The sequence below is a fragment of the Erpetoichthys calabaricus genome, chromosome 3 (assembly GCF_900747795.2).
Source record: "Erpetoichthys calabaricus chromosome 3, fErpCal1.3, whole genome shotgun sequence".
NCBI lineage: Eukaryota > Metazoa > Chordata > Cladistia > Polypteriformes > Polypteridae > Erpetoichthys > Erpetoichthys calabaricus.
Genome location: NC_041396.2, coordinates 121,616,073 through 121,639,539, shown reverse-complemented (window position 1 = coordinate 121,639,539; position 23,467 = coordinate 121,616,073). Strand labels below are relative to the sequence as shown.

Here is a 23,467-nt window from a genome sequence, read left to right as displayed (position 1 = left end):
GGGGGTGGCACTAATGGAGAAGGTATCACATTGCATGACAGATGCAGTCAAAATATAGAACCTTTTTATTGAACAAATTTTGCAAAAACAAACTATAATTCTGACAACATATTTTCCACCATACAAAGAGGCATTTAGACTTAGTAAAATATCCAAAAGTGCTTGTCAAAAATTGTATTGCACCGAATATATCTTAGAAAAGGAATAAATAGTAAATATTTTTTGTAAACCAACTACACTTTCTGTTAATGTTAACAATCTCTGCCCACTGACACGTTAAAGTGACTTTTTAAACAACTTTATCATCATTAAACTGCATAATATTTAAACTAATAAATAATAACAATAAAATAAATAATAGTATTATTACAGTAATCCCTCCTCCATTGCGGGGGTTGCGTTCCAGAGCCATCCGCGAAATTAGAAAATCCGCGAAGTAGAAACCATATGTATAAACTATCTATCCATCTATCCATCTATCCATCCATCCATCCATCCATCCATCCATCCATCCATCCATCCATCCATCCATCCATCCATCCATCCATCCATCCCTGACGCACACTCCTTTGAAGAGGAAGATATGTTTGCATTCTTTTAATTGTGAGACGGAACTGTCATCTCTGTCTTGTCATGGAGCACAGTTTAAACTTTTGAAAAAGGGACAAATGTTTGTTTGCAGTGTTTGAATAACGTTGCTGTCTTTCTACAACCTCCTGTGTTTCTGCGCAAATCTGTGACCCAAGCATGACAATAGATAGAGAGATAGTCACAGATATAGAGACAAGCAAACAAATCAATAGCGCTGTTTGGCTTTTAAGTATGTGAAGCACCGCGGCACAAAGCTGTTGAAGGCAGCAGCTCACACCCCCTCCGTCAGGAACAGACAAAGAGAGAGAGACAGAGTTTGTTTTTCAATCAAAAATCAATACGTGCCCTTCGAGCTTTTAAGTATGCGAAGCACCGTGCAGCATGTCGTTTCAGGAAGCAGCTGCACAAAAGATAGCAACGTGAAGATAATCTTTCAGCATTTTTAGACGAGCGTCCGTATCGTCTAGGTGTGCGAACAGCCCCCCTGCTCAATCCCCATACGTCAGGATCAGAGAAAGTCAGCACAACAGAGAGAGAAAAGTAAGCTGGGTAGCTTCTCAGCCATCTGCCAATAGCGTCCCTTGTATGAACTCAACTGGGCAAACCAACTGAGGAAGCATGTACCAGAAATTAAAAGACCCATTGTCCGCAGAAATCCGCGAACCAGCAAAAAATCCGCGATATATATTTAAATATGCTTACATATAAAATCCGCGATGGAGTGAAGCCACGAAAGGCGAAGCGAGATATAGCGAGGGATTACTGTACTGATAGTTGCACTATTACTTAAAGACTTCAAGCCCAGGTGCATTACACAGTATTCACCAAATTAAAATAAAATACAACAAGTGCAACTTGGTGATGACATCTTTACCAACTGAACCATCATTTAGGCAAACTGCATTAATATGGACCTTGCTTCAAGCTAAGCTATACTGGGAAGAAAAAAACAAAGTATATGTCGAGAACAAAGTCAACATTTCCACTTTATTCTCGCCGTTTATGTTGAGATTAAAGTCGATATTTCCACTTTATTCTCATAGTTTACTTCATTATTAAAGTAGAATGTCGCAAACTAAACTTCTTCCTAAAATCAATTACTTAATTTACCCCGTCATAAATTAATGCAGCACATTAAATGCTTTGTGTTACGTTCCCCGACCCAGTGGTTAATCACTATGCTGCTTAAGCGATCACCATACAGAATCCATTCACTTCATGATATTCCTGCTTTCTGAAAATTTAGAATGCTAAGATAAATACTTGATATGATTTTCATGATGAAATGCATTAAAGCAGGTATTACACATGCACGGTAGTGAGGCGGTAGTGCTGCTTCCTCGCAGTAAGTGGTCCCCAGGTGTATGTTCAGTGTAGAGAATTTTATGGCAGGTGTGACGAGGCTCCAAAAAACTGGATGTATGAATAGCTATCGCACAGGTTTAACTTAAATATTGTGTAAATGTTGGGTTTGTGATCTGCTGGTCGGAGACACGAACACATAATTCAATGCATGTTCTTCTGAGCGGGCTATCTTTATTGCATGCATGCTGTCTCTATCTGACGTAGGCTACCAAAACCCCAGTTCCTATCCTTCGTTTTTCTTTCACCATATAACCAATCACCACACGATAAACGTCTTTGTGAAATTAAAACTAGTTATAAACTTAGCCCACGGAGTGTTCAGAACTTTAAAAATATCTTCGTTATACATGTTTAATTATGCCATCCATTCAGAGTTGCGCCCATCTCTGAACGAATCACTTAACACAAAGCATTTAATGTGCTATATAACTTATGACAGGGTTTGAGAAAATCTAGTAAATTAAATATTCATTTTATGATTAAGTTTAGTTTACGATGTTCTACTTTAACCTTTTAACCGCCAACTCCCTAAATATTCCCCATGCCAGGAGAAATCTGAACAATTTTTGTTTTTTTACTTTACATTTATTCAAGCAGTATTTACCTGCTGAAATGTTTCAAATAAATGGTCAATCAAAGGACGTAGCTTGAACAAGCAGTCACGGTTTGGATCTTTCTTATCTGGCTCAGATAACGGGCAGCAGTCCCGTTGAGATGCTGGGGATACACCCACTCATCGCCTTCATCCGATGCGTCGTCATTCACAGTATCATGCAGCGCACGTTGCTGATCATCATTGTCGCTAAAATCTTCTTGAGAACTGCTGCAATCATGATCAGAATTATTGTCCAAAATCGCCTGCAAAACCTCACTCGAAGTCAGTTTATGTTTCGTCTTATTCACAGCTTTCACTTTCGAATCACGTCACGTGAGCGGCCAATACAACCGCAGAGTTGTCGAAATACAACGTAGTAATAATACCCACGCCAAACTGTCAGTTATACTACGCGCCAGGCATTCATATAACCACAGGCAAATGTGCCGGATAATTCCGGCAGTAAGGCGTTAGCAATAACGCAACGATGCCGGATATATCCGGCAGAGGGCGGTTAAGGGGTTAATGACAAATTACGAGAATAAAGTCAAAAGAATATATTCTCGTCATAAGCGTCAAGATTAAAGTGGAAATGTCGAGAATAAAGTCAAAATGTCATCGCACTATTACACAGTACCCAGGTACATTACACTGTATTGAAAACAAATAAAACAAGTACAACTTGGGTTGCAGTATTATCCAGTAGTATAGAAACAGTATTTACACATCTGACCTTTTAAAACTAAAGCATCTCCAGGCGACAGATGTGACTGCTAGTGCAACAAATCTGTGTTTAGCGGTGTAGCAGTGAAAAAGGTCCCCACTTGAACAGTTTCCCGCTGCACCACGTTCCGAACGTCGTTTAGGCAATTTAAACCGGTGTTGCGGTATAAGAAAAATCCATTTCATAAAAAAAATAAACGGTTTTCGGTATGAACCGGTATACCGCCCAGCACTACTACATATACATATATACACACATATATATATATATATACACACACGCATACACATATATACATATACACATACATACATACATAGTGCGTTGTAACACAGGCTGTGATTGTTACATGGGAGGGAGACGACAAATCACAGCTTCCCACTTTGTAATCGGGCCTGTGATTGGTGCTTTGACGGATGCCCAGATCCCACAGTATCTCCCCTTATGAGAGGCGTTAGGCAAGTGTAATTGAATAGTGGTGCTGCAAGTTTAGCTTTACACCTGTTTTTAAGGCTTATTGACTGAAAGGGGCTTTCATGAAAAAACTTAGGGCTTTGCTACAGGATACACCCTCCACAAGTTAAGGAAGTAGAAATAAAGGTATATATTTCTGTTTTATTTAAACCTTTTAAGTTTGTATGCGGGCGGTATGGTGGTGCCGTGAAAGGTGCCAGTTAGGAGACCCGGGTTCGCTTCCCTGCGTGGAGTTTGAATGTTCTCCCAATGTCTGTCTGGATTTCCTCCGGGTACTCCGGTTTCATCCCACAGTCCAAAGACATGCAGGATAGGTGCATTGGCGATTCTAAATTGTATGTGGTGTGTGGGTGTGTGCGCCCTGCGGTGGGCTGGCACCTTGCCCATGGTTTGTTTCCTGCCTTGTGCCCTGTGTTGGCAGGGATTGGCTCCTGTATTTAGGATATAGCGGGTTGGATAATGGATGGATGGACATTTGTGTGCATAGCCGCATTTGCCCATTTTCGTTTTTTTTCTTTCTTCAGTAATATTTCAGCAAACCCGGAGCTTGTCAGTTCAAATCCTGGTACTGACACCACTGTGTGACCTTGAGGAAGTCACTTCACCTGCCTGTGTAATGTAACAAATTGTACCTCAGATGTTGCAAGTTGCTGGAATAAAGGCATAAGTCAAATAGATAAATATGTATTATACACATAGGAACTATTCATTTATTTTCAGTTAAGTCATCTTCAGCAAACCTTTATAAATGAGGGTTTCTCCTTTTTAGATAGTGCAAACTGTTTCTTCTTCATTGAGGTTTTCTCTTGGAGAGCTTTTTTCATTTCATTGAAAATTAAAGCAGCAGCTGCCAAAATATGTAGCTTTCTTATTAATTTTTCAACATTGTGTAAAATAACTTTATAAAGTAACATAAAAGGTTTAAATATTGGTTATCCTTTTACACTAAAATATTACTAAAGAGATACAAAAAAAGTAAAATGCATATGTTGTTTTTCTTTAAGGAGATTAAATATTACTGAAGAAAGAAAAAAAAAAAAACTAAAACAGCCAAATGGGGCTATGCATACGAACTTAAAAAGTTTAAATAAAACAGAAATATATACCTTTATTTTTACTTCGTTAACTTGTGGAGGGTGTATCCTGTAGCAAAGCCCTAACTTTTTTCGTGAAAGCCTGTTTCAGTCAATAAGTCTTAAAAAGAGGTGTAAAGATATTGACAATAAGCTACGCAAACCCACCAAGACATGCAATCGTTTAAATCAAGGCGCGAGTCGAAAAACACCATCCCATACTATTAGTTAACGATTACCACATTTCTATATGTATTGTAAGCATACAATACAACTGATAATATGTTGCGCTTATTTATCTGGTGTACTGACATTTTTGCGCGTTTAACAGCTGAAATCCAACGTGGTTTGTGCCCTTCAGAATGAAAACAGTTTGCATTTACCTGTTTAATAAAAGGCGAGCTTTTAAGCCTGAGAAATCACCCCGTAAATGCACACGTTTAATTGCACATGTGTTAATATGTATGCTTACACAGTATTAAAAGACACTCAACAATTAACGTCATTTACCTTCGTTCCCGCGTTTGAGTCGTGCTGTAAATCTCTTCCTTGTTTTCAGTTCACGTGATTACGTAGGAGGCGTGATGATGCGATACGTGACTCCACCTCCTCCATTAGAGTATATGGACAAAAAAGAGGTTCCAGTTATGACCATTACGCGTAGAATTTCGAAATGAAACCTGCCTAACTTTTGTAAGTAAGCTGTAAGGAATGAGCCTGCCAAATTTCAGCCTTCCACCTACACGGGAAGTTGGACAATTAGTGATGAGTGAGTGAGTCAGTGAGTGAGTCAGTGAGGGCTTTGCCTTTTATTAGTATAGATAAAAAAAAAAAAAAAATTCATAAAATTAACTGCGTGCCCCCCTGTTGGCTTGCATCCAGTATAAATGGTCCTGCTGTCCTGCTGATGTTTTTGTCATCCGCTCTAGGCTCCATCCTCTTGCTGTTGGCCATGCTGTAGCATCCATTGTGTAAACATTATCCATGCTCAAAGTATCAATATACACACTCCTACACTCGCTGTCTACTCATTCTATTCTTCACCATGCACAGTAGCACATAGCAGCAATAACAGCTCTCTGATGCCTTTAGATCTTCTAGGGCCGTATGTGTGCTGCCATCAATTGATCGACATGTGACTTCCTGGCACTGAGTGGCATGGATAAATTGTTGGACACTATTCTTGATGTGGGCCAGGACTTGCAACTGTTCCCCATGAACAAGGAATTTCCAGTAAGTGTGGGTGAGCTCAGACTAACTCTCTGCTGTTTGTACACATCTCCCATCACTACTACCAATTTGATGTTTTAGTGAGGTCCTTAGATTAGTGCAGTCGCTCTCGGCCTCTGAGTTCCTAGAAGATTAGAAATTTGTAATGGGTTTCCCATAGGTGAACCTGCAGAAGGATAGAGAGGCTCTAGGGATGAGAGCAGAGGACTAATGTGTGTGTTTTATCCCGTCTAACCAAACAACGCCAACCCTTCCCCTTGTCATGCTTCTTTAGTATTCACGCATGATTTCCGCGTCCGTAGGGTTTTTCAGAAATGTAACCCATACTGATTAACTTGTATATATTATGGCTTGGTATTATCTGCAGATTTCGCTTATCTGTGAGGGGGTGTTTGGATGTGCATGGAATATATCCCTTGTAATATGTGATGGATGGCTAGGCTGCTGTGTGTGTGTGTGTGTATATATATATACAGTACTGTGCAAAAGTTTTAGGCAGGTGTGAAAAAATGCTGTAAACAAAGAATGCTTTCAAAAATGGAAGTGTTAATCATTTATTTTCATCAATCAACAAAATGCAGTGAATGAACAAAAGAGAAATCTAAATCAAATCAATATTTGGTGTGACCACCCTTTGCCTTCAAAACAGCATCAATTCATCTAGGTACACTTGCACATATTTTTTGAAGGAGCTCGGCTGGTAGGTGGTTCCAAACATCTTGGAGAACTAACAGATCTTCTGTGGATGTAGGCTTCCTCACATCCTACTGTCTCTTCATGTATCCCTGACACACTCGATGATGTTGAGATCAGGGCTCGGTGGGGGCCATACCATCACTTCCAGGACTTCTTGTTCTTCTTTACGCTGAAGATAGTTCTTAATGACTTTGGCTGTATGTTTGGGGTCGTTGTCCTGCTGCAGAATAAATTTGGGGCCAATCATACGCCTCCCTGATGGTATTGCATGATGGATAAGTATCTGCCTGTATTTCTCAGCATTAAGAACACCATTAATCCTGACCAAATCTCCAACTCCATTTGCAGAAATGCAGCCCCAAACGTTCAAGGAACCTCCACCATGCTTCAACATGCACCATGTGTTGCCTGCAGACACTCATTATTGTACCGCTGTCCAGCCCTTCAACGAACAAACTGCCTTCTGCTACAGCCAAATATTTTAAATTTTGACTCGTCAGTCCAGAGCACCTGCTGCCATTTTTCTGCACCCCAGTTCGTATGTTTTCGTGCATACTTGAGTCGCTAGGCCTTGTTTCCATGTTGGAAGTATGGCTTTTTGGCTGCAACTCTTCCATGAAGACCACTTCTGGCCAGACTTCTCCGGACAGTAGATGGGTGTACCTGGGTCCCACTGGTTTCTGCCTGTTCTGAGCTGATGGCACTGCTGGACATCTTCCAGTTTCGAAGGGTAATAAGCTTGATGTGTCATCTGCTGCACTAAGTTTCCTTGGCCAACCACTGCATCTACGATCCTCAATGTAGCCCGTTTCTTTGTGCTTCTTCAAAAGAGCTTGAACAGCACATCTTGAAACCCCAGTCTGCTTTGAAATCTTTGTCTGGGAGAGACCTTGCTGATGCTGTATACCTACCTTGTGTCTTGTTGCTGTGCTCAATCTTGCCATGACATGAAACTGTCTTCCACAACCTCACCTTGGTAGCAGAGTTTGGCTGTTCCTCTCCCAGTTTTAAGCCTCCTACCCAGCTGTTTCTGATTCAGTTAATGACTGTGTTTCAACCTACGTGTGACATTGATGATGATTAGCATCTGTTTGGTATAATTGGTTAATCATACACCTGACTATAATCCTACAAAATCCCTGACTTTGTGCAAGTGTACCTATAAGAATTGATGCTGGTTTGAAGGCAAATGGTAGTAACACCAAATATTGATTTGATTTAGATTTTTCTTTTGTTCGCTCATTTTACATTTTGTAAATTGATAACAATAAGCAATCATTATTTATATTTCTGAAAGCATTCTTTGTTTACAGCATTTTTTCACACCAGCCTAAAACTTTTGCACAGTTATGTGTATATATATATATGTATGTGTATGTATGTATGTATGTATGTATATGTGTGTGTGTGTGTCTGTGTGTGTATGTATATGTGTTATAGGTCTGAATTTGAATTAGAGATACAGAGAAGATGTAACATGTATGTAACACTTCACTTTTACATATACCATGTTCAATAATCAACCTGTTGACTATGGTTTTACAGGCTGTTGCTTCACAACACTTTATTTTTGATTGAGCAAATTCAGCAAGAAATCAAAAATGAAAATTGAAAAGGAGTAAAATATACAATGACAAAGGGATAGCTAATGTCATTTCTGCAGGTCAATTACAATCATTGAAGTAAATGGCTTCTGCTAAACCACATTTAGCTGGCATTCTGATCCTTGGTTTTACAGGCGGTAGTCAGATTTTTTTAATGAACAAGAGCATCTACACCTTGTCACAGAAAATTGTTTCTTTTTGTTAACCACATTAGAGTCCACACTGAACAATCTCAAACTTCTGTGCTACTTTGGCAGTGGTAGGGAACCAACTCCAGTTGTTCCAGTATTGCAGTGGATTTTCATTCCTTGGGATTGGTGCTTCTGACAAAAACTCTACACCTGCTGAATAAACATGTGTACGTATACAGCATTATATTTAATGCAGTCTTTCATATCTAAAATATAAACCTGCATTTTGGCTTTTACCAGTGCTGTCAGGTTAATATTAGAATCTTCATGTTAAAAATAAGTATACAGTATTTGAACATATGGTAAAGGTTTTGTGAGCTTGAATGCATGTCTGTGCTGTTTGTGTTTTAAAGATTTTATTAATAATAATAAGTAGTGTTTTTACTTTTTTACTGTGAAGCATGAAGTTCTTATGAGTCACACATTCTTGGTTAAGAGACTGCTAAAAACTGGCTGAACATGACTCCCTTTCAAAAAGCAACAAAATCAAAGAGAAACAAAACACACATCTTACTTTTTCTTTCTACAGTGTTCATAAGACAAAAAATGGTCAAAAAAGTAAATGCAGTCATTAATAATTTTTCTTTTTGTTCAGCTGTGCTTTATTTTTCCGGAAAGCCCGAGGACCTTGTATCCCTGTGTATGTTTTTTTACAGTACCTAAACTGAAGTGCTGTGAACCTTTACTTAATGTTGCTTTGTGATGGTCTTTGGTATTTTTCAATTGCAATGTAATTATTTAGCAACCAGAGATTTGTTTAAAATCATTAGAATCAGTTTGCATTTATTAGGAAAATACTAGGTTAAAACCTACTGAACAATATTTTTAAAGCAAAATAAAGCAAAGGCTATATAGTTAGGTCAGTCACTAGATGAAGACTAGCAGCCTTTTAAAGGGGATGTGCTTAACATAGAGAATGCTGACCATTTAATGACCACTAATACAGATAAAAAATTTAGAAAAATTTAATTTTTGAGATCCACTAATGCTTATGTGTATAAACGGGTCTGTAAAATTTCATAGTATTGCAAAGCTGGCCTTAAGTAACATGATACCAATGTTAGTGTATGGTAAAACTTAACAATTGTTGTTTTACATTTGAATGTCTCTTTTGCCATCCAGGATTATTCTGAATACATTTGAATTTTGTCAGAATATTTGATCCAATAGCCCCCAGGTTTTACTTAAAATAGTGCTTTACAGATAGCTCTGAGCTATCTACCTCTTTTTTACTTACTTCTGTTGCTATCTGGCTGTTTTCCAGAGACGTTATTGTATTTTCTTCAAAACTTTTGCTGTGAATATTGATAAGTGCACACATCCCCTTGGCATTTATCTAGGCCGTTTTCTGCTGTGGACGTTCTACCTGAAAGGAGCTTGCTTGCTCAATGTTCTCTTCTTGCAGTATTTAAAGTGTCAGTAAATTTACCTCTGCATTGAAATAAAGGTCCTTGTATATCTTGGGTTGTAGTGAGAACCCTAGGCATGAGTTTTATGTAAATCTCACTGAAACTATTGTTTATTGCCAATTATTTCAAGCCTCCAAGAAAGTGCTTATACTGATTTTTTTTTTTTTTTTTTTTTTTTTGCGCTGCAAGGCCAGGCTGAGCACTTTTAGTCAAGTCATTTTAACTGAAGGACTGATACTAAAGCTTAGGCTTCAGATTGGCAAATTTCTCTTGTCAGTTGTTCAAATGGAGTGAGTAGTGCGATTATGATCTCAACCAAACCTCACTTATTAGGTGTTAGACTTGCAGGTAACTCATTATCAGTGATTTAAGCCTAGAGTGCTCTTTTGTGCACCAGCAAGTTCTGGAGCATATAAAATATGCTATCCAATTTAGTGGCAACATCTTCAGTTGAAGCATTTTTGTCTGTATACCAAGTTCCGTTTTGTGTAGTTTGAGGCAAGAGTTGGCTCATTGTGAATGTTTAAAATGACTATTTTTCTGCCGATCTCAATTATATCTGTGAAGTTATGCTAGGATAGAACACAATCTTTCATAGAATATTATAAAGTACTAGTCATTTAGCCCGTTACAATAACGGGCGTTAGAACAGTAGTGCATAAACATTAGTAGGAACAGTCTATATTAAATGGCAAGGGACTTTGACCTTATTCTTTTTGTTGGTTGTATTTTTCAGCCTTTCTTTTGTTGATGTTTACTTGCTGAGCTGCCCGTTCTTCGTGGGCTGCCGCCGTGTATTGTGTGTCTTTAATTTTCTGTGACAGTAATACTGTCTTGTACGGCTCTATTCAATAAGGGCGCGCACAAAAAGGCGAGCTTCAAAAGGGCGACCTCAATTGAGCGCGGCGAATAAAGGCGTTCGCTCCCTTATTGAAGGATACCGTCTTGTACGTCCGTAATATACCTTTAATTTTCTCTGGCGGTAATACAGGTGTGCGCGTCGGTAATATGCCTTTAATCTCCTCTGACAGTAATACTGGCTTGTATGTGGCTGTAATATGCGTCACTGTGTTGTGTACCTTTAATTTCCTCTCGCAGTAATACTGGTTTGTATTTCCGTAAAACGCCTCTAACTTTCTATGACAGTAATATCGCGCATCGCACCGTGCCCCGCGCATGCGCACTTCATCAGAAGACACCCACACACGGACACCTAGACGCACATAGGGATTTTATATATATAGATGAGCGTTCATGGCTAACTTCTCCATAGCCTTTGCAATGTTACATGTGTTGATTCAGCATACTACATGAGCTTTCTCTTTATGTATTTTCAATTTTTCAAACATTCTTGCAAATGCAGTGGGGTGTGCAGCTCATTCTTAGGTGTATAGGATTCTCCTCTTTTGCTCTGAAAAATTTTGTATATTTGTCAGGCTGCTAGGTAAGTAGGTAACTTCCTAATTACTTTCTGTAAGTAATAGGCCAGCAGTTGAGCTAATAATTTTGCACCTGTGTTCATAGCAGAGATCTATATATCTGAGACAGGTATGTTTGTTATCTTACTTTAAAAGTGATAACTTCCATTTTAATTCTAGGCTTAGACAGCAGGATAAAGTGGCTTCTTTCATCACATCAAAGGAGAAAGGATAACCGTTTCCAAAAGGAGGAAATTAGCTTGGAAGGGAGCCCATCTATTCTGGAGTCATTCCAGGACTTGTCCTAGATCCACTTAATATAATCCTGCAACAAAACTTTACAGGATTTTAGAAATTTAGCAAATAACAAAGAACCAAAAAACTAAGAGTGGTAAGTGTGACATGTGGTGACCCACAGTAATTCTGTAGACACTGTAATGGTCCCTTCCCCACTTACCTTAACAACCCCTTACAATCCAGTAAACCATTAAACATTACAGTAAGTCCCCAATTAAAAGCAGTACTCTTCAGTGGAACACAACTATAAAAATAATATCCTAATAAAGGATATAAACAGGAACTTAAAAGCAGGGCATAGGCAGTAACAATGTGCTGTAGCTAATTAATAATCTGTAGGAAGACTATCTGTAGTTCAACCATGACTTTAACAATATACTGAAGGTGCAACTCGAGATGAATAAAGAGATCTTCATTGCTGGAATGTGCCAGTTGTATTGAAGCTGTCTTTCACAGCAAGTGCCTCTGAAGATTTGTTGTGCTGAATAAAGAGTATGCTAGACTGAGTTATTTTTAATTTAGTAGTATAAATTAAGTATGGCTGATGCCCAACATCCTCAGCTTTTTTTGACAGGAACAGTGACCTTCAAGCTTTTCACTATAATTAAGCCAAGTCCAGAACAATAGTAGACTTAAGAGCTTTCAAAAACACTTTCAACCCAACAAGCCTATTTTATAATGGCAGAAGACGTCTTGGATCTCAGTCTAGATGGGTGTATACATACAAAGAACCCCCTTAATCTTGCAGGCAGAGTTTGAAAAACTTTGGTCACGTTGGCCCTCTCTGCAGCCTCTTTAAGCTCCACATCTTATGCATTGTTTTTGTTATTCCTGTCCTCGTTCTAAGCCAGTTACAGTTCTATGTTGGTAACAGAATATCTATAATAGGCATACAGTTGCTAATACAGTTTTCTGCAGAAATTGGCAATCTCTATTGAATTTTGCCTGCTCTTTTTCAATAGCAACCAGTTCAGCTCTTATGTCAGAAAATTTAGCCTATAGTGTTTCATTGATTATTGTTCAAGAATAAGATTTCTCCTTCAATCTCTTAACACAATCTTCTCGTTGCAAGATTCTAATTGAGGATGCTACTTTAAATTAAAATTCGAAGAGTTGGTTGTTTGGCTTGATTGAAGGCGTCTCTTCTCAGTGAAATATAAGTTTTCAGTGAAGATGTTAGAAGATAAGTTTGGGGCAGAGAGACACATAATGGCTGTGGGAAGATGGAGCTCGAACTTTAGTCAATCATCAATGTGAAGCACAATACTTTTCAAACTGAATGACCAGCTTTCAGATTTAAAGTAGAGGTAAGAGTATCACAGTGAAGTAGAAATCCAGAGTTCAAAGTTTTAGGTGATTTGTCTTTCTGTATGTGTCTTTGCACATGGCACTGCCATCTCAAATGCAGCATTAACAACAAAAAATAACAAAAAATAGTTACTAGTACTTATCTCTAAACAGTTTTCCCAGTCAAACGGTCAGTAAGTAAGTTATACTGAAACTAAACTGGTTTGCTTGTGTAACTTTTCCTGAAGAAGATGGAGTGATTTGGAAAATATATTGTTTTAGTTAATGCATTCTTCTTTTTTTTTCTCTTTAAAGAGAATGAAATTCTTGCTGCTACAGCAAAAATATTTGGAATATTTGGAAGATGGAAAAGTACTTGAAGCACTGCAGGTTCTCAGAGGAGAGCTTACTCCACTGAAATACAACACAGACCGTATCCATATCCTCAGCGGGTAATGTTTGAATGCATGATTTAATTTTAATTCTCTCCTTCACTTGTTATGTCATAAGAACTGTGGTTAAACTAATGTATTAATAATAAGAATTTTGCTTTAAGTATGTGCATATAATAAAATGATTTGCTTCCCATATTTTGATGCACCAGTAAAACTCCCTTCAGGCAATTTTAGCTGAAGTTTATTCACAAAATAATGTAAAAGCTATGCTTTCTTTCATGTCTTTGCTTAAGCTGTGTAACATCAGTGCTTTAACAAAAGAGGTTGTTGAACAATTTAAAGAAGAGAAAGGGATGGGGCAAACTGGTGGAAAATAATCATTGTGATTATTCTCATTTCACATATTTTAGTTGTACAAATGAAATTAATAAACAGTTGTTTAAGAGCACTCTTTATTCTTGAAGTGAAAACAGATTTAGAGTCTTTTAGCAACAAAAACACAAAAGAACATGTAACTATTCTTTAGTAAAACCAATCTGCATTAGTTTTTTCCAGCTTTAATAAAATTCTGGAAAAAAGCTAATACATTAATGAGAGGCACTGTTGATGATTACCATGAGGCATGAGAACTTCACATTAAGGCAAATTAAGTGATCACTTATTACTTTTAGAAAGTGTGTGTTCTTTGAAACTAAACTCTATCTAGAAAGTGAAGGTGCAACATTTTCTATCCTATTTGTCACACCCTCATTCTTAGCTTTGTTCATGTTAGAGTAGTGATCCTCTGTTACAGGCTCTGTGAGTGAAGAAAGCACATCTACTTTAACATGGTTGTTTACTTGATAGGTGTTAAAATAAAAAATTAAAAGGCTGCATTTAAGTAAAATATCTGATTCTTAAATTCATGTCCTTATGCCTATAGATTTATTACAACAGTGTGTAATCAGTAACCAATATAATCGTATGTTAATGTTACCACCAGACATCTTTTCTTTTTCAATAGTTGAATGGTTATGTTCTATAAGCAGTAATTTGAGACTTAAATACATGATTGGATGTTCCTGTTGATCACAAATTTAGGAATGCAAAATAAAAACCTTGAAGTGTGGGTTACTTTTTTTTTCTCCATCACAAGCATCAGTCTAAGCAGTCTGATTCTTTCGAATATTTGTAAAATTAGATAAAGGGACAGCACAAGCAGAAAAATTCAATATAAATCTCCTGTAATAACTGTCCCTTCTTAAGAAAGCAAAATCCTCTTTCTGTGGTCCACGTTTTTTCTAGCACAAAACAGTTTTCCAGTTTTTTTTTAATTACTAAATACCATCCAGGGTGGAGATTTTTTGCCTGCTGTCCCATCCCCCACTGAGGCAGCTGAAGTCTGTTTTATCTGGGAGTGAGGTGTCTGGAATTGTATAGGAAAATAATATATTGTTATTTAAAACATGCATTTTATGTGCATTCCATGTCTACAATGATATATGTAAATGTGGGATGCCATTTCTTGTTGAACACATAACTAAAACAATTTTTTTTCATATGTTATAGTAATACAGGTAAAATGTTGAAGTGAAGTATATAATGTTCAAATATGAAGCTCCACGCAACTGTTATGGTTGTGCCTTTGTCCAGAAACTGTTTCTTAAGCTTTATGACCTTAGCTTCAGAAATTTTCTCCTGTGAGGCGACTGAGATCTTTTCCGAATAAGATCAAACACAGTTGCGTAGGATGCGACAGGAGCTTCCACCTGCCGCTGAAGTCACTTCAGTACACATGTACTTCGTGAGCATGCCCATGTCGATCAAAAAGAGGAAGCTCTGCAGTTTACTTGTGACTTCATGCTGTCAGAAGATAAGTAAATATAGGTAAAAAAAAACATTTGATCTGGCTTTTATATAAGTAACGTGTGGTTTTCATATAAAGACCATCACAAAACATAATCACAAAGAGGACTTAGCATGATACCTTGGCGAGCTCTGTAAGCCGTGCTGTTTCATTGAAGGACTGGTGTGGGGTGGGCAGACTGGCAGGATGAAGCCCGACCTGTTGCTGCTGCATCTAAACGGTGCCATCTTTCACCTTTACGCCTGGTGCAGCTACGGTGTTCTTATATGTGAGTGTACGTTTCTTGCAGGGAGAACTTCTGTTCTCTTTCTCTGATGTAGAACCCTCATCCTTATCTGAGTTCACCTTTGCTATAGCACATCTTTATCTGAAAACAGCAGTGTCAATGAGACTTGAGAGAGTAAAACTGAATTAAAAAGAAAAAACACTAACCTTTACAAGTACCATAAGTTTACACCGGCTGTTACAGACTCAAATCAAATGTATGTTTTTATTCTATAATAAAAATAAGAAGAGCTCACTACTCAAAACGGAAACGTCTGGGATTGAACCATGAACGTCTTGATTACGAGTCAGCTGTTCTTACTGCTGCACCACCAAAGTGGTCGTATTAAGGGTGTGTCAATGTCGCACCCTAACACAAGTTTTTTCTGCAGTTATTCTTGAACCAGTAATGGCGCACTGCACGATAACGTGCAGTGAATACACTTGACTTGAGCATTCATAGTTTTCATACTCTGTTTCTCTGTATGTTTAGCGTTCGTTTGGTCAGAGTTTGATGCGCATGCTTCTTCCAGAGCAGCTTTTCTTTACTCAACCCTAGTGGCCCGCTTCTTCTTTTGTCTGTATCTTTTCATGTTAAAACTGATTAAGTCAATGTTTGTTTGTGTTGCAATTAGTACGTTTAATAAGCTTAAGTCTTCAGTCTGCCTGTCTGAGGTAGGGGAAGTGACGGGGAAGGTGGAAGGGATGAGAACGGCGCCCATACGCGTGTTCCTTGCACGGCTGCCCTGCTGGCCACTGCTGTTGATTCTACAATAAAATAAAAAGAGGAATAACCTTGGAGGTCAATCAACAGCCAGAAAGCAGATAATAGACGTCGCATAGTACAGTGCATCCGGAAAGTATTCACAGCGCATCACTTTTTCCACATTTTGTTATGTTACAGCCTTATTCCAAAATGGATTAAATTCATTTTTTTCCTCAGAATTCTACACACAACACCCCATAATGACAACGTGAAAGACGTTTACCTGAGGTTTTTGCAAATTTATTAAAAATAAAAAAACTGAGAAATCACATGTACATAAGTATTCACAGCCTTTGTTCAGTACTTTGTCGATGCACCTTTGGCAGCAATTACAGCCTCAAGTCTTTTTGAATATGACGCCACAAGCTTGGCACACCTATCCTTGGCCAGTTTCGTCCATTCCTTTTTGCAGCACCTCTCAAGCTCCATCAGGTTGGATGGGAAGCATCGGTGCACAGCCATTTTAAGATCTCTCCAGAGATGTTCAATCGGATTCAAGTCTGGGCTCTGGCTGGGCCACACAAGGACATTCACAGAGTTGTCCTGAAGCTACTCCTTTGATATCTTGACTGTGTGCTTAGGGTCGTTGTCCTGCTGAAAGATGAACCGTCGCCCCAGTCTGAGGTCAAGAGCACTCTGGAGCAGGTTTTCATCAAGGATGTATCTGTACATTGCTGCAGTCATCTTTCCCTTTATCCTGACTAGTCTCCCAGTCCCTGCCGCTGAAAAACATCCCCACAGCATGATGCTGCCACCACCATGCTTCTCTGTAGGGATGGTATTGGCCTGGTGATGAGCGGTGCCTGGTTTCCTCCAAACGTGACACCTGGCATTCACACCAAAGAGTTCAATCTTTGTCTCGTCAGACCAGAGAATTTTCTTTCTCATGGTCTGAGAGTCCTTCAGGTGCCTTTTGGCAAACTCCAGGCAGGCTGCCATGTGCCTTTTACTAAGTAGTGGCTTCCGTCTGGCCACTCTACCATACAGGCCTGATTGGTGGATTACTGCAGAGATGGTTCTGGAAGGTTCTCCTCTCCCCACAGAGGACCTCTGGAGATCTGACAGAGTGACCATCGGGTTCTTGGTCACCTTCCTGACTAAGGCCCTTCTTCCACTTACAAATGATGGAGGCTGCTGTGCTCATTGGGACCATAAAAGCAGCAGAAATTTTTCTGTAACCTTCCCCAGATTTGTGCCTCGAGACTATCCTGTCTCGGAGGTCTACAGACAATTTTTTTGACTTCATGCTTGGTTTGTGCTCTGACAATGAACTGTCAACTGTGGGACCTTATACAGGTGTGTGCCTTTCCAAATCATGTCCAATCAACTGAATTTACCACAGGTGGACTCCAATTAAGCTGCAGAAACATCTCAAGGATGATCAGGGGAAACAGGGTGCACCTGAGCTCAATTTTGAGCTTTATGGCAAAGGCTGTGAATACTTATGTACATGTGCTTTCTCAATTTTTTTATTTTTAATAAATTTGCAAAATTCTCAAACTTTTTTCACATTGTCATTATGGGGTGTTGTGTGTGGAATTCTGAGGAAAAAAATGAATTTAATCCATTTTGGAATAAGGCTGTAACATAACAAAATGTGGAAAAAGTGATGCGCTGTGAATACTTTCCGGATGCACTGTATATGTGTGCCAAATTTCAAGTCAGTAGGTCAAAACAGTTTGCGAGCTACAGGTGATTTAAAATCCTGAACAGACAAACGAACAGCCACGGTAGCGCATTATATATAAAGATAAAAGCGCATTTGTTATACTTTGTATTTGATTTGGACTTCAGTCTTCACACATTATACACTTCATGTCTACATTTTGTCAATTATTACTATAACATCAAAAACGTTTGTTTTAATGTGTTTACATAGATTGTTGTAGACACTGAACATATGTGAAATGCATGTATTCCAAATAATGATATATTATTTACCCTATACAACTCACACGCAGGTTAACGGACTTAAGCTGAGAGAAGTTTCTGTGTTGGTGTGGGGATGGGATTACAAATTTTTTTTTGTAGGCTTTGGTAATTCTAGTGTTAATGGCCAGGCCAGTCACTCGATTTAAAGTCAATTGTGCATGCTTTCAATATGCTGAAGAGAAAACTTAATGGAATAAGCCCCCCAAATAGCAGGAGCTGAAGATGGCTGCATTAGAGGTTTGGCAGAGTATCACCAAGAAATATATTCAGCACTTGATGTCTTTGAATCACAGACTTCATGCTGTCATTGCATGCAAGGGATATATGACAAAGTACTAAATATGACTGCTTTTAATATACTGGCCATTTCTATGTTCCAATCATTATAGAGACATGATATGGGAGGACCATGTATAAAAAGTATTGTAATTTCTACATGGTGTGACTGAAGTATATGCCATTAATCTTAAATTAAAGCCTACAGTGTATACTTTAATTACATCTGAATTGTTTGCTCCACAGTTTAAAATTACAAATCATAAAAGTGAATCAAGGAAAAATGTCTTTGTCCCAAACATTATGTAGGGCTCTTTACATGAGAAACTGTAGCACCCTCGTCTTTGTTGGGTCATCAGTTATTGAATCTTTCAGTTGATTCATTTGTTCATGTGTGTTAAAAATAGTACTTAGCTTCTTAATAGGAAGAGTTTCGCCCAATTCTTTCATCACTCTTATTGGATCAATGTACGCCCTCTACTTCAAAGTCTCATATGGTATTCCCCAGCAAATGAAACCCTCAGTTAATGCCTACCAGGCAAATTTGCTGTTCATAACACTGCAACTTCTAAATATCTAGTTGACAACAACATATATGATGTCCATTGCCACTCTTTTAAAAGGAACTTCTATAATTAACATATTTATTAATGATGCTACTGTGGGTCAATATGTAGACACTATCTGAAAACTGAGACGAGATTTAAAAAATAGTTCTACATTTTTAGCCAAGATTTCACCTAGGTGCATTCCTAATACGTACATGAAGGTAGTTTCCCTGCGGTCCTGTGGAATATGTTTGTGCTTTGTGTAGTCAATCAAGATGTGGTCTGATATCATGCAGTACAAGACCTTTTACATCAAATGTGGTGTTTTAATACAACTAATCATTTTCAAGTTGTTTGTTTAAATGAATTCTAAACTTGTTTCTTCCGTTTTTAACTTGGCATGTTCATGCTCTGTCTTTTTTTGATTTAGAAAAGGTTCGTTCTCGTTGGAAAAAGTTGAAGGCACAGATCCTTCAAATTCAGATACTGTATATTCTCTGCATGATTGCCACAAAATTCTTTTGGTCCTCCAAAAGGAAGCTCTTTATTCTTGCTGTTTAAATCAGGCTCAGTTTGTAAATTATCTTGTGATGATTTACAAACTCTAACTTGAATAATTTGTCTGATTCACTGCATCCCTAATGGAAGGAACTACTAAAGCTCTGTGCTCCATGTTCAGAATGCTGATGATGAGACATCAAGAATTGGTTCCAATCGGGGGTAGCTGTTTCCAAGTGGTTTATGCCCCTTCCAATCTTCTTACCAAATCCATATGTTAATGAATATGCTCAAGCATCTATTTGCACAGTTTCTGTACTTCTATTTAACACTTTATCTAACTCAAGTTTGTCTATAATAAATTCCATGGGGTCATCATTCCAATAGTTCTAAATGAGATTCAGCCAGACTTGATCCTGAGCTCTATTAGGACATTAAAGATACATTTGCATTTGGTATGAAGCAGAATGTGCTGGTTTAAAAAACAGCAGACAATCATCAGTCCTGTCAAAGGGGAGACTACATACAGCTTGCTATGGATGCCTTGTTAGTAACATACTGAGAATGGCCACCTAGTCACCTCAATTCCAGTACATAATTATGGTGGTTTGCAAAAAGTTAAATTTAAAAAAAAAAACCACTCCGGGCCATCTCTAGGAGTCATTTTCTGTAGCAAATATCTAGCACAAATCAGGATTCTAGGGCACAGGCTTTCTTCAGGCTCACGCAAAAGAGGTTCTTATTGAACATAACATTGTTGATTCATTTGTGCATCCCCACTTCTGGTACCAATTGTCACGTTTTGGGTTCTGAGTTGCACAAGTGGAAGTATTAAAACAGTTCTTTTTAAAACCATTCTTGGAGTCTTTCAGTGATAAAGCACACAATAAAACTTAAGTACAGTATATACAACTATAATCTTCATTAAAATTCAATTCTGTTGCGGTCTTCTCAAAGTTAAACAAATTCAAAAACATCTTCTCAGAGTAGCCCTGCTGGATTGGGTTGGGAACACCACGTTCATAATGAGCCTGTAACCGAGGACAAGCTAAAATTTTAGTGAGGCAGACACTTTTAGTGACATTAATGTAAGAGATGACAGTTGCATGTTAAGGCAGTTATTCCTACATCTCTCTTGAGTGTGTTTATATGAAAGGGTGTTTATTTTTATTTTTTTTTTTAACTAAACTATCTTGAAAATGAGAGTTCATTTTTTCCATCACATACGTCACAGTATATACAGTGGCATGTTTGAAGAATCCTGGCTTGGGTCGGCTCACTTCATGGTACTGAAGAAAGCAAGTACAGATGGTATTACTTCTGTCCCCAAGTGAGTGATGTGAAATTACAAAAAATTACAAAAAATGAATGTCAACGTATTTGTCATATAGTACAGACACTGAAGGGCAGTGCTGAAAGAAATGTCAACATCAGCTGCTCAATACTGAAAGCAAAAATGCAAGAATTTACAAGTTTTTTGTTTATTGGGCAAAGTACTAAATTGTACATAATTAAACAAAATGATTCATAATAAGGTGAACCACTCCGAAACAGCAAGATGTACAAGTTCATCCATGCATTAAGTAGCATCACAAGCTCCCAAACAGGTCACTGGAAAGTCTCTATTCTTTAAAAGCCCCAAGTTGTAACTGAAAAATACAGGCTCACCATGCACACAGATGTGCCTAGAACACTGCATTTCAAAGGCAGACTATCAGCATCAGGCAAAAGTTTGCATATTCCAAAAAATAATTTTCTACACAAGAAGTATCATTGAACTTATAATTGAAAATTTTAAGAAAAAGCTGAGTTTGCCATGAATATTTTAATGATGCATTGTCATTGAGGCGTTTACTAATTTAATTTTTGCACAGTAGTGCCGTCTGTTGGGGATGGGAACAAACTTGGATGCAATAAAATCTTTAAATGTGCATTAGTAGGGTCCATTCAGGAAGCTAGGGCTGACATAGACTTGACACCTTGTTTCAGTGCAGTAAAGCTTGATTTACAGCAGATCATTGTTTTACAAAAATGATCACCAGTTTACATATTGATGTAAGTTGTACATGATGAGTAAGACCATGATTACTCATGACAGTTTGGGAAATGTTAGTGAGAACACAAGAGGACTATGTTTCTTTCTTAAGGCACCTTGTACATCGGTGTGAAAGAGTATAGCAGGGCACAACTCCCTTGTTTTCACACCACTTGTTAGTTTGAGTTAGACAGTGCAAAAGTAGGCAGAAGAATGAGTCTAGGGCTGGGCGATGTAGACAAAAAATATCTCGAGATATTTTGGCTGAATGGCAATATATGATACGTATCTAGATATTTTTATGAAGCGAGTGCAATTTTAAGTTGTTAACCAAAGCCATACAAGATATCACAAGAATTTTTCAAAATAAAGGTTGGAATACATTACAAATTAATATATATTTTTAACTTACAGGCCCACAGTACCTAAAAGAACTACTGTATCTACTTTCAGGTTAAGAACATAGTGTAAAGATAAATAAAATGTTTTAAAGCAAAAATAGCAGGCCTAAGAGTTCTGAAAATTAATTTGTAATTGTATAAAAAATACAGCCTACATTACATTTGCAATAATATAAATATAATAACTGTATAAATACATAAACTGTCTCTTACTTGCTCACCAATGTTTTAACAAACAAAAAACTACTGTACATTAGACATGCATTTAAATTTGTTAGTTTTAAATTTCATTTTTTTATATAAATCTGTAAAAATCGTTTCATTTTTTGGAAAAAAAAAAGTCTGGCCTAAGGACATTTTACATTTTATGCTGCAGCTAAATTAAACTTCATTTCTTGAAATAAGTAATGGGTTTCACTGACGTAACTCACTGTAAAGGCAAGAAGTATAATACTCACTTTTACTGCTTAATTCTGGGTTTGATAATTATAACACTTAAGCAGTTCACATTAATTTTTTTTTTTTTTTTTGAACTTGCACTTCCCAATTACCAGAAGAAGTCGATGACTAAAGCACTGCGTTCTTTGCCACTTCAGCAGTTGCACCGCTTTCATAATGTTGCTCCTATTGACAGTTGTAACAGAAATGAGCCTCTTTTCATCCAGCTTTCATTTTGTGAGGGTATCTTGCAGAGCTTTGGCTATGTGCTCCCTAGTGTTGTTTTCAGGAAAATAGCTCATTTTCTGACACACATTTAATCTCCCATTCTTCAGTTGAAATGAATAGTCACACTTAAATATGACTCATGAGTGCGGTTTGACCACATATTGGTTGTCAATGCTAAATGTTTAAGTTTAGCAATCAGGTCTGTAAGGATATGTCTGACATGAATGTACATGTAGGGAAGCATTTTTCTTGCAAAGTAATTGTGACTGGTTTATTTGCATTGCGGGTCAAGAGTTTTGATTAGTCTTTTTAAGCCATCCCTTTCCACTGTTGAGCTGGGAAGTAAATCTTTTGCTATGTAGTAAGCAACTGCCTCAGTGATCCAGAGCCACATTGTACTTTTTTTCTTTTTTTTTTTTTTTTTCTTTTCTTCTCTCCTCTCCTGTCCATAAGCCGAGCCATGGGTAAATGAAGTCTGCACTGTCGTCTAAAATGGTTTAGGTGTTTTGGATGGTGAATGCTTTGTAACTGAAGTAGTAGAACTGATTTTAACAGCCTCTTAGTACTAATTTTGTGCTGCTGTTTTAAGTGATGAAAAAGATTGTTAGTGCTCTGACTTTTTGACACTACCTCCTTTTGGCATTCCCTACACATTATGCGAGTGTGCTGTTCATCTGACCTGTGAAATCCAAAACGCCTCCAAATAATTGATCTACTGTTCTTTTTACATACTAACTTGTCTTCATTTATAACTTGTATGTCATGCCCCTCCGTGTTGTGACATAGTAGTTTGCACACGCAAGAGTAGGAGTGAGTCCTGCTAGCAGAGCACAGTAGTGAAGCCTGGAGCAGGCAGTGAGAGATAAGAAAAAAAGGTTTTCCACAA

General features: G+C 37.9%; 1 protein-coding gene across 1 annotated transcript in view; it reads left to right on the top strand.

Moving 5' to 3' along the window:
- Nucleotides 1-23,467, top strand: part of LOC114648345 (WD repeat-containing protein 26) — a 240,132-nt gene that overhangs the window by 84,015 nt on the left and 132,650 nt on the right. The window contains exon 4 of the mRNA XM_028797331.2: nucleotides 13,270-13,406. Coding sequence (XP_028653164.1) covers nucleotides 13,270-13,406 — 137 coding nt within the window. The remainder of the gene's footprint in view (nucleotides 1-13,269; nucleotides 13,407-23,467) is intronic.